At 62.4% G+C, this 9,899-nt stretch overlaps 1 protein-coding gene across 6 annotated transcripts in view; it reads left to right on the top strand.

Annotated features, from left to right (window-relative positions):
• Window positions 1-9,696, top strand: part of KDM4B (lysine demethylase 4B) — a 181,064-nt gene extending 171,368 nt beyond the window's left edge. For 4 of the 6 annotated variants that reach the window (XM_037738421.1, XM_037738423.1, XM_037738422.1 and 1 more), the window contains 4 exons: window positions 3,056-3,502; window positions 3,866-3,985; window positions 8,136-8,228; window positions 9,055-9,696. In XM_037738421.1, coding sequence (XP_037594349.1) covers window positions 3,056-3,502; window positions 3,866-3,985; window positions 8,136-8,228; window positions 9,055-9,231 — 837 coding nt within the window. In that variant the 3' untranslated portion in view covers window positions 9,232-9,696. The remainder of the gene's footprint in view (window positions 1-3,055; window positions 3,503-3,865; window positions 3,986-8,135; window positions 8,229-9,054) is intronic. The other 2 variants (XM_017528393.2, XM_017528392.2) reach the window with 1 other exon arrangement.
• The last annotated feature ends 203 nt before the right edge of the window (window positions 9,697-9,899 follow it).

Here is a 9,899-nt window from a genome sequence, read left to right as displayed (position 1 = left end):
GCATGAGGCAGTGCTGATGGGGGGACACGTTTGTCCCCATCCCCTCTGGCCTCTGCACATGTGTCTCTTGGGCCCCTGGAGGCTGGGCCCGCGTCCCCAGTAAAGGCTGTGCATGAGGCAGTGCTGATGGGGGGACACGTTTTTCCCCATCCCCTCTGGCCTTTGCACGTGTGTCTCGTGGGCCCCTGGAGGCTGGGCCCGCAGCCAGTGGCACCCCACAGCGTCCTGCATGGTTTTCCTGCCTGGTTTATCCTCCAGCCGTGGACACAGTGCCTGGTGTTGACATTCAGGCTCATGTGGAGGTGGGGCTGGAAGCAGACACATCCGGCTGGCAGGGTGGGTCTGCTGGGGAGACCCATGAGGGTCGGACTGACGCCCACCACAGAGCCCAGGCTCCCGTGCACTGGTGCTAGGTGCCCACGAGCCCAGCGGGCTGGGATGCCATGCTTGGAGCCCACAGGTGCCAGGCCACCTGAGCAGGGCCGCGCGGGCAGTCACCAAGGCTTATCTGGAAGGGGAGGCCTCGATCATGGGGCAGAGCGTGAGGCAGGTCACGCCAGCCTGGCCGGGCACGGCTGGGCATGGCTGGGCACGGCCAGGTGATTAGGAAGCCAGCAGCCCGAGGGTGATGCTTCCGAGGCACCAGTGGCTCAGTCCACAAACTCGGGCATAAAAGGCCTCATTATTCAGGTGGAGTGATGGCGCGGTGCGCAGCGCCAGTGATAAATCCTCCCGCCCGACGCCTTATGGATCATCTGACATTTCCAGAATGCAGACTCTTCATTACTGGTGCTTGTAACGATGAATTAAAAATCCTTTTACACAAGGCCCGCTTGTACTGCTTAATGGAGCTTTGCAAGGAGGTGGCAGTTCACTCCTGCTCGCCCAGCCACCCACCCGCCTTCAGGGGCCACGGGCAGGCCGCAGGCACGGGTGCTCACTCCTGGTTCCCTGTCCATCAGTCTGTCTCCGGGACACCTGAGCCAGCAGCTCAGAGCTGCGGGCAGTCCTGGTAGTCAGGGGCCTCTGGCCGGCTGCCCGCCTGCCTGGGCCAGGCTCTCAAGGTGTGCAGCGAAGAAGCTCCCTCAGCTACCCGCAGGGCTGGCTCCTGGTGGCGGCAGGAGTTCCGTGGAGGCGCTGGGAGGTCTGGGAGGGGCTGGGACGGGAGGAGGCAGCTCCCGGGGGGCAGGAGGGGCAGTTGCACCAGCTCTCCACACTGCCACTGCCCTGCCTGGAGGGTTAGGGCGAGGTCGGGGGTGGGGGGCCCTCGGCTCCTCAGAGGTTGCAGTTGTTTGTGAAACCAGGCTGGTGGACAGCCTTATGCCCCAGTGTGGGACAGGCTGAGGACATGGTGTCATGGGTGGCACCCAGCGGTGACCACCTGCCTCCTCCAGTCCGTGGCGCCCTGCAGACCTCCAAAGCCCACCACACATCATCCTCACAGCCCTGTGGCCTCCGAGGAAGGACACTGAGCTATGAACTGTGAACCAACCATTGGTATCTGGGCCCTTCCAGGCCCCGCAGGGGCCATAGACCCTGCTCCCCGACCGCCTCTCCTACACACTGGCAGCCCTGCAGTAGGAGGAGGCTGTGCTGGAGGGCTCCGTGGCTCATGGCACATGTCATGTGACTGCCCTGGGCCAGGCCAGCACTGGAAGTGGCTCTTCAAACTGCAGCTCCAGGGAAGGGAGGTGACGGCGAAGAACACTTGCCTGACCTCCCGTGGCCACAGTGCATGGCGTGACTGGGACCTCGCATTAGGGGGATGGCTCTGGGCGGCCGTGGCCCCAAGTGTAGCTCCTGACAAATGGCCCCATGGGTCCTGGGGCATGCTCTTCACAGCATGGAGACCCAGGGGCACAGGCTGCCCGCCACTACAGGGTGGAAGGGGATGGTGCTGTACACCACACCCAGACTGCCCCAGTGGCGGGTTTCTCCCGGGCCTGGGCTGAGGGGCGGACGCCTGTGGGTGGTGATGTGGCGCAGATGGCTCAGCAACCCCACCGGACAGTGTCCCAGCGGGGCCTCTCCCAGGCCCCCCACGGAGCGCAGCTGTGACTCCTACACACGGGCTGATCTGCAGGAGGGGGAGGCCACGCTGGAGGGCTGTGTGGCGCATGTCGTGTGACAGGAGAATTGGGTATTGACAGTTCGATAATGGGATCTCAATGCTGTCAATCGCTGCTCTAGCCCGTGGCTTATCTGGCTTTTGAGCATTGTTTATGGAGCAGTGATGGCGCTGTGTATTAAATGCTTAGCTGGGCCTGGCACGGGTGTGGCGGCCACCAGGGCCCAGTGCTGACTCGGGCAGGTGCTGCAGCGTGAGCCCCACCGTCTGGAAGGTCCACTGCAATGCTCCCTCCTCACCACGCAGGCTCCTTTGCAGGGCTTCTTGTTAAAATCCGCCGTAAAGGACCCACACGGTGGTGCACGCCTGTAATCCCAGCACTTTGTGAGGTCAAGGAGGGAGGATCCTTTGAGCTCAGAAGTTTGAGACCAGCCTGGGCAACATAGCCAGACTCCACCTCTACAAAAAATTACCAGTCGTCCCCATCCCCCACCCTGGTGCCCATGAATCCACTTCCTGTGTCTGTGGGCTGAGTCCACTTCCTGTGTCTGTGGGCAGCCACCCTGGTGTTGTGGATCCTGTGTCCCACGGTCTGGCTTGCGCCAGCCGCCTGCACTCATGGTGGGGCCCCCAGGGCACATCTCTCACCATGTGGTTCCTCTCTGGCTGAGCGACACCACGTGGGGCTCCTCAATGTCTGTCCCAGCAGTCAGTGACACATAGGGGGATGGGAGGCACTCCTGGGTGCCCCAGTGCCTACTGCTCCCTGGGGGCTGAGTGGCAGGAGGCTGGGTCGGTGGGTCTGGAGGGCTTGGCCAGGGAGGCTGTGGGCTCTGGGCTGGGGTGGAGGCCCCTCGCTGGGCAGAGCACCGGACCCCTCCCACGATGCTTCCCTTAAAGGCTGTGCTGGGAGGGGCTGGAGCCTCCACCCCAGGGTCTGTAGGGAAGTTCCCAGCCCCATGCCCCTGCCTGTGTCCCCATCCCCAGAAATGCGTGTACTGCCGGAAGCGGATGAAGAAGGTGTCGGGCGCCTGCATCCAGTGCTCCTACGAGCACTGCTCCACGTCCTTCCATGTGACATGCGCCCACGCCGCCGGGGTGCTCATGGAGCCGGACGACTGGCCCTACGTGGTCTCCATCACCTGCCTCAAGCACAGGTCGGGGGGCCACGCGGTGAGTGTCTGCCCGCCTCCTCACCCCCGGCTCCCCGCCCCCGCTGGTGCCTGTGCTGACCGTCCGCCTGCCCCCACACCCTCTGCACCCTCCCAGGTCCAGTTCTTGAGGGCCGTGTCCCTAGGCCAGGTGGTCATCACCAAGAACCGTAACGGGCTGTACTACCGCTGCCGCGTCATCGGGGCCGCCTCGCAGACCTGCTACGAAGTGAACTTCGAAGATGGCTCCTACAGTGACAACCTGTACCCTGAGAGCATCACTGTGAGTGTGGGGTGGGGTGGGGGCGGGGGCGGGGGGTGGTGGGGGAAGCTGGGCTGTGGGGCGGGGGCGGGGGGTGGGGGGGATCTGGGAACAGCCTGACTCCCGATCCCTTCATGGGGTCCCCTTGTCCCCAGGCCCCTTCAGGAAAAGCACTGCCCCCTGTGCTGTGCAGAAACAGAGCAGAAAGCTTGATCAATGCAACGCGACCCACAGCCGGGCTTGCGCACCTGCTGGGCTCCCGCGGCCGGCCACGGGGCTGCAGGCAGAAAACCTTGCTTGCCAGTGCAGGGGAGGGTCAAAAACCCAGCGGAAACCCTGGCGTAGTGTGGCCAGCACCTCAGCTCCCACCTGTTCTCCCCGCAGAGTAGGGACTGTGCCCGGCTGGGACCCCCTTCCGAGGGGGAGCTGGTGGAGCTCCGGTGGACCGATGGCAACCTCTACAAGGCCAAGTTCATTTCCTCCGTCACCAGCCACATCTACCAGGTAAGCGGGGGACTGGCCGCCCACCACACCTTCGCCATGCTCTTCCCGTGGGTGCGGGGATGGGTAGGTTGCAGCCCTGGCCCAGGTGCCTCTGCCTGGGCACTGGTGGTGTGAGCCGTGGTGAGTGGGGCCTGTGGGGCCTGGCTGAGCCTCGGCTTGCCTGCCTGATGCAGAGGCACAGGGCATGTTGGTTTCAAAGCTAAAAGGGGCCTCCACTGGGTGACATGTCCCTCCGAGACAGCTTCGCAATCCTTTTTTTTTTTGAGACGGAGTTTCACTCTTGTTACCCAGGCTGGAGTGCAATGGTGCGATCTCGGCTCACCGCAACCTCCGCCTCCTGGGTTCAGGCAATTCTCCTGCCTCAGTCTCCTGAGTAGCTGGGATTACAGGCACGCGCCACCATGCCCAGCTAATTTTTTTTGTATTTTTAGTAGAGATGGGGTTTCACCATGTTGACCAGGATGGTCTCGATCTCTTGACCTTGTGATCCACCCGCCTCGGCCTCCCAAAGTGCTGGGATTACAGGTGTGAGCCACCGCGCCCGGCTAGCTTCGCAATTCTTAACGTAAATTCACCCTTTCACCGTTTCGGAGTGTACAGCTCAGTTACCCTAGGGTGTTTTTTTTTTTTGTCAAATTGGTAGTGAGTTTCTTCTCATGACTGTGGAAGATAAATTATTTAAAAGTGTGGAATTTTAGGCTAGGTACAGTGGTTCATGCCTATAATCCCAACACTTTGGGAGGCCGAGGCGGGAGGATCACTTGACGCCAAGAGTTCAAGACCAGCCTGGGCAACAAGGCGAGACCCTCCCCCACCGGCCATCTCTACAAAAAAATTTTAAAAATTGGCTGGGAATGGCGCTGTGCACCTGTAGTCCCAGCTACTCGGGAGGTGGGAGGATTGCTTGAATCCAGGAGGTCGAGGATGCAATGAGCTGTAATTGAGCCACTGGACTCCAGCCCAGGCGACAGTGAGATGCTGTCTCCAAAAAAAAAAAAAAACTCTCTGCTGGGAAGCATTCTGGTGCGTGCAGTACATGGCAACACGGGTGGGGGATTGTGTGATGGTGACAAGACCCTCTGCCTGCCCTGGAGCCCAGGCAGGTCAGACTGGACTCCGAGGAGGGGAGGTTGAGCCAGGATCTCTAGAACGAGGTGGAAGTTTGCTCCAGAGACAGGCCGGACACGTGCCATCTCCCTCCTTCCCTCAAGACACCTCTGAGGACGATGGGAAATGCGAATGAATGAAGTAGCCATTTATAACATACGCAGTGCACAGCCACGCTCGAAAATGACGAGGGAAACTCAGGGTGGGACTTGACAACACGTCCCACAGAAGAACCGACGGAAGCAGCCCTGCCCTGGCAGGGAACAGAAGCAGACTGTGCTGGGGGCTCCGGGATTGTCGTCACATCACCAGAGCCCAGGCGGGGCTGGCGTCGGGCAGTGGGGGGAGCTTGCCCCAAGGAAGCCGAGCTACTGGGACAGTCAGTAATGAGATGATGCCAGCCGGGCGAGTGTGGGGCTCAGGCCTGTGACCCCAGCACTGTGGGAGGCTGAGGCACGCAGAGCGCTTGAGCCCAGGAGTTTGAGACCAGCCTGGGCAACACGGCAAAACCCTGCCCCTATAAAACACTAAACTGGCTGGGCGTAGTGGCACTGGCCTGTAGTCCCAGCTGGTTGGGAGCTACTTGGGAGGGTCACTTGAGCCTGGTAGGCTGAAGTTCAGTGATCCAAGGTCGTGCTGCTACACTCCAACCTGGGTGACAAAGCAAGGCCCTGTCTCAAAGAGTGCCACGTCTCCAGAGTGCCCAGGGGCAGGGGCTGTGAAATCATGAGTGGGAGGTATCGGAAGCCGGCAAGCCACTGTGGAACGCCTGCCTGCCTGCGGGGACCTCGGCCACAGGATCCTGGGAACGCCCTCTGTGGTAGCCAAAGAGGTGGCCTGGAGCTGCCCGCCATGCTCCCGAGGCTGAGGCTGGGCCTGCAGGCGGACTGGTTAGCAGGGGCTCCGGCGGGCCCTGGCGACGGCAGAACTGTGTGGAGAAGCCCCCGACACCGAGGCTCCAGGAGCCCCCAGCCTGTCCGGAACACACGCAGTACGTTTCCCTCGCACGCACGTGACCCTTAAGATGCTTCTGAGAAGCGCCAGCACGACGTCCCACGGGAAGCCTGGGTGGAGGCACGTGTCTGTCTCATTTCCCGCATTCGCAACTGTATCCAGTTTCCCCCAAATGTTAAAAAGCAAATGCCACCTTCGGAACCCACCCCGCGGAAATGCGTAGTGGAAGCGCAGGTTCCAGGGAGGCCTCTGGAGGAAACCGAGCCCGCAGTTCCCAAATGACCCGAGCACACAGGGCTCCCCGGGAGCCCACTTGGACCCGGCCGTGTGAGCGCCACCCTCCCAGGCGGCTCTGTGCTCCTGCGAATCTGGGGTGGGTCTCCCCAGTCTTCCTTACCCAGAAATCTGAGGCAGTTGGAGCTGAGTTTCTAGACTGCACCTTCTCCTCCTGGAAAGCCACTTCTGTGTCGTGCCTGAATCACTGTGTGCAGCGCCTGCCGGAAGCATAAGAGGCTGATTCGGGGCTGGGGAGCTGGGGAAGGGCTCCAGGTGGGCCCTCGGACCCCTGGGCTGGGAGCTCCAAAACCCACTGCTGCCCCTGCCACACCGAGGGTGGGAATCACTTTCCAGGGCTCCTCCACCTGGATCCTCTTCGTGGGACAGGTGCTGGGAAGGGGCCTTCTCCTGGTGGCTTCCCTTTACAAATGAGATGGGAGGAACAGGGCAGAGGGTGGCACCTCGGGCCCTCAGTTCCCAGCAGCCTCCTCCACACATCCCTAAGAGATCCGTGCTGTCGCCCCAGAACATGGCCCAGAGGTGACCCGCCATCCCAGAGTCCACACTGGGCACTCCCAGCCCTGCTCCTCCTGCCACCAGCTGACACACTCCGTCCCCAGGGCCCACCCCGTCTCCATCCCTGGAGGAGTCCTAGTGACCAGCAGGCCTGGCCGCCCCGAGGCAGGGTCTGCGCCTGCTTTGAGAGGGAGGGGCTGCGATCCCGGCCTCCACCCTCCACACCGCCTGCGACATCCGACCCCGGACGCTTCTGTATGGTCTGAGTGTGTGGGTTTTGTTTGTTCTGAGACAGGGTCTCGATCTGTCACCCAGGCTGGGGCGCAGCATCATAATTAGAGCTCACTACAGCGTCGGCCTCCCAGGCTCAAGAAATCCTCCCACCTCAGCCTCCTGGGTAGCTGGGACCACAGGCACACGCCACCATGCCCGGCTTGTTTTGAGTTTTTAAACATGGAAAGCGAGCCCTCTGCGATGGGAACGTTCTCCCCCGAGAGCAGAACGGCGGTTAGAGCCAGGGAGTGACCGCGGCCCCTTTCCTGGCTCGGGGACATGGGTCCATCGCAGTTACGAAGTGGGCCTGGGGACACACGTCCCTCTGGAGCACCCTTCACGGGACAGCGTTGTGTTGCCAGAGACCCCAAGAGGATCTCGGTGAGCCTGAGCTGGCACCAAGCTTGACGAGGAGGAAGCGGGGTGCCCTAGTGCCCCTCGCCAACCAGGCATCTGCCGCCTGGAACAAGACACCAGCTGGGGAGGCTGGAAGGGCGTGGTTTGTCTCTGAATCGAAGAGAAGAGGTGACTGAGCAGTTTTCAGGGGCCACACATAAGCCGGGGGCCCTGCCCTTCATCTTCTGGTCGGGGGCTCCTGAGCTCAGGCCCCCATGTCCCCCTGCCTGGCCTCACCTGCCTCCCAGGCCCTGTTAGTGTGCTGTGCCTCTGTCCTGCTCTGTGCCCACCCAGCGACTCTGTGCGCTCGTCCTGGGGCTGTGTCTTCATGGAGACAGATGTCTGTCGAGCTGGGAGGAGGTGAGGAGTGAGGGCTCTGTCTCCAGGTGGGGGCTGCTGGGCCCCCCACTGCCCCAGGCTGTCCCATCCTCCACCACCCTTGCCCCATGGGGCACGGCCCTCAGGCTGATCTTGTTTGCTGCAAGCGGTGTCAGAGGTGGACATTGTGGCCTCCTGCGGGCCCCATGCACCCAAGGGGCCAGCCTCCCGGCTCGCACAGCCAGGGCCTGCCTGGAGCACCTGCCAGCCTGGCTATGCGGGGCCCCTGAGAGCCGAATCCCCCCTGCAGGTGGAGTTTGAGGACGGGTCCCAGCTGACGGTGAAGCGAGGAGACATCTTCACCCTGGAGGAGGAGCTGCCCAAGAGGGTCCGCTCTCGGCTGGTGAGTGCGCAGGGCCGGCCTGGAGGCTGCCGGTGACTCTCAGGGAGCCTGTCTTGGACGAGGCAGGGCATGGACTACGGCTCCCAATGGCGTGGGCCAACCACCTCCTCCCACACCTCTGCTGGTGTCCCGCTGGCTCTGCCCAGCACAGCTGGCCCCTGGGCTCCTGGCAGGAGACCCTTCCTCTCCCTTAAGCCCAAGTGCACAGCTCCTGGTGATGCCGGTCGTGTGGGGAGGGAGGATTGGAGGATCTCCGGTCCCTCCCCTTGTCACGCATGCAGAGCAGACCCACCAAGCCCCCTGTGCCCTGCGGGACCTGCGCCGCCCAGCCCTGCAAGGGGCAGCGTCAGCCATAGCAGGTTTCGGGGCACAGGCAGAGTCGCTTGCCCAAGCTGGAGGCTACGAAAGCTTTCCTGAGCGTTCCTTATTAAATGGGAGCAGGAGTTCTGCAGGCAGCGGCCGCGCCGGCTTTCTCTGGCTTTCTCTCCCGCAGCCCTCACCGGCTTCCTTTATGTTCTTCCTGATGCAGAGGGGAGGTGTTGAGGGGCAGAGCCCACGGCGGAGGTGCCTGCTCCTGGGCACAGCTGCTCAGCTGCAGAGGGGTCCCTCAGGGAACAGATGGAGCTGCCAGGCAGACGGACGGTCACAGCCCCAGCCAGGGCTCCCACCCCACTAGGGGCCAGAGGCTGGGGTGGGGTGCGGGCCCCCTCCCTCCACTGGCAGGATCAGGGGTCTGTGTCTGGCCGGCTGGTCTCAGGCCGTAGACAGTGGCCGGGGCGCGCAGAGCCTCCACCACGCTAACCACTGCACTTCCGCTCTCCCGCAGTCACTGAGCACGGGGGCGCCGCAGGAGCCTGCCTTCCTGGGGGAGGAGGCCAAGGCCGCCAAGCGCCCGCGCGTGGGCACCCCACTCGCCACGGAGGACTCGGGGCGGAGCCAGGACTACGTGGCCTTCGTGGAAAGCCTCCTGCAGGCGCAGGGCCGGCCCGGAGCCCCCTTCTAGGACAGCTGGCCGCTCAGGCGACCCTCAGCCCAGCGGGGCAGGCCATGGCACGCCCTGGGCGTTCGCTTGCTGTGAATTCCTGTCCTCGTGTCCCTGGCCCCCAAGAGGCCACCTCCAAGCCGCGGGTGCCCCCTAGGGCGACAGGAGCCAGCGGGACGCCGCACGCGGCCCCAGACTCAGGGAGCAGGGCCAGGCGGGCTCGGGGGCCAGCCGGGGTTGCACCCCACTCAACTACTCAGAATTTTAAACCATGGAAGCTCTCTTCTTCTCGAAAAGGTGCTACTGCAATGCCCTACTGAGCAACCTTTGAGACGGTCACTTCTGTACATAAACCACCTTTGTGAGGCTCTTTCTATAAATACATATTGTTTAAAAAAAAAAAAGCAGGAGAAAAAGGAAAACAAAGGAAAATATCCCCAAAGCTGTTTTCTAGATTTGTGGCTTTAAGAAAAACAAAAAACAAAAACACGTCGTTTTTCTCAGAACCCGGATTCGCTGCGAGACTGAAGCGGCTTGCTGTGTTTTGTTTGCTGTTGTTTTAAAATACCACGATGTGGCTGCAGAGCAGGCAGGGAAGGAGGCCGGGGACTGCCGGGTCAGCCCGGCGGGGGGCAGGGCGCCCCGGTTTCAGCCGCCCGTCACTCACCGTCTCACCTCACCTCCCCCGG

Source organism: Cebus imitator, unplaced genomic scaffold (genome assembly GCF_001604975.1).
Source record: "Cebus imitator isolate Cc_AM_T3 unplaced genomic scaffold, Cebus_imitator-1.0 Scaffold53, whole genome shotgun sequence".
Classification (NCBI taxonomy): Eukaryota; Metazoa; Chordata; class Mammalia; order Primates; family Cebidae; genus Cebus; species Cebus imitator.
Note: the sequence above shows the minus strand (reverse complement) of the source record. Positions and strands in the feature narration are given on the sequence as shown.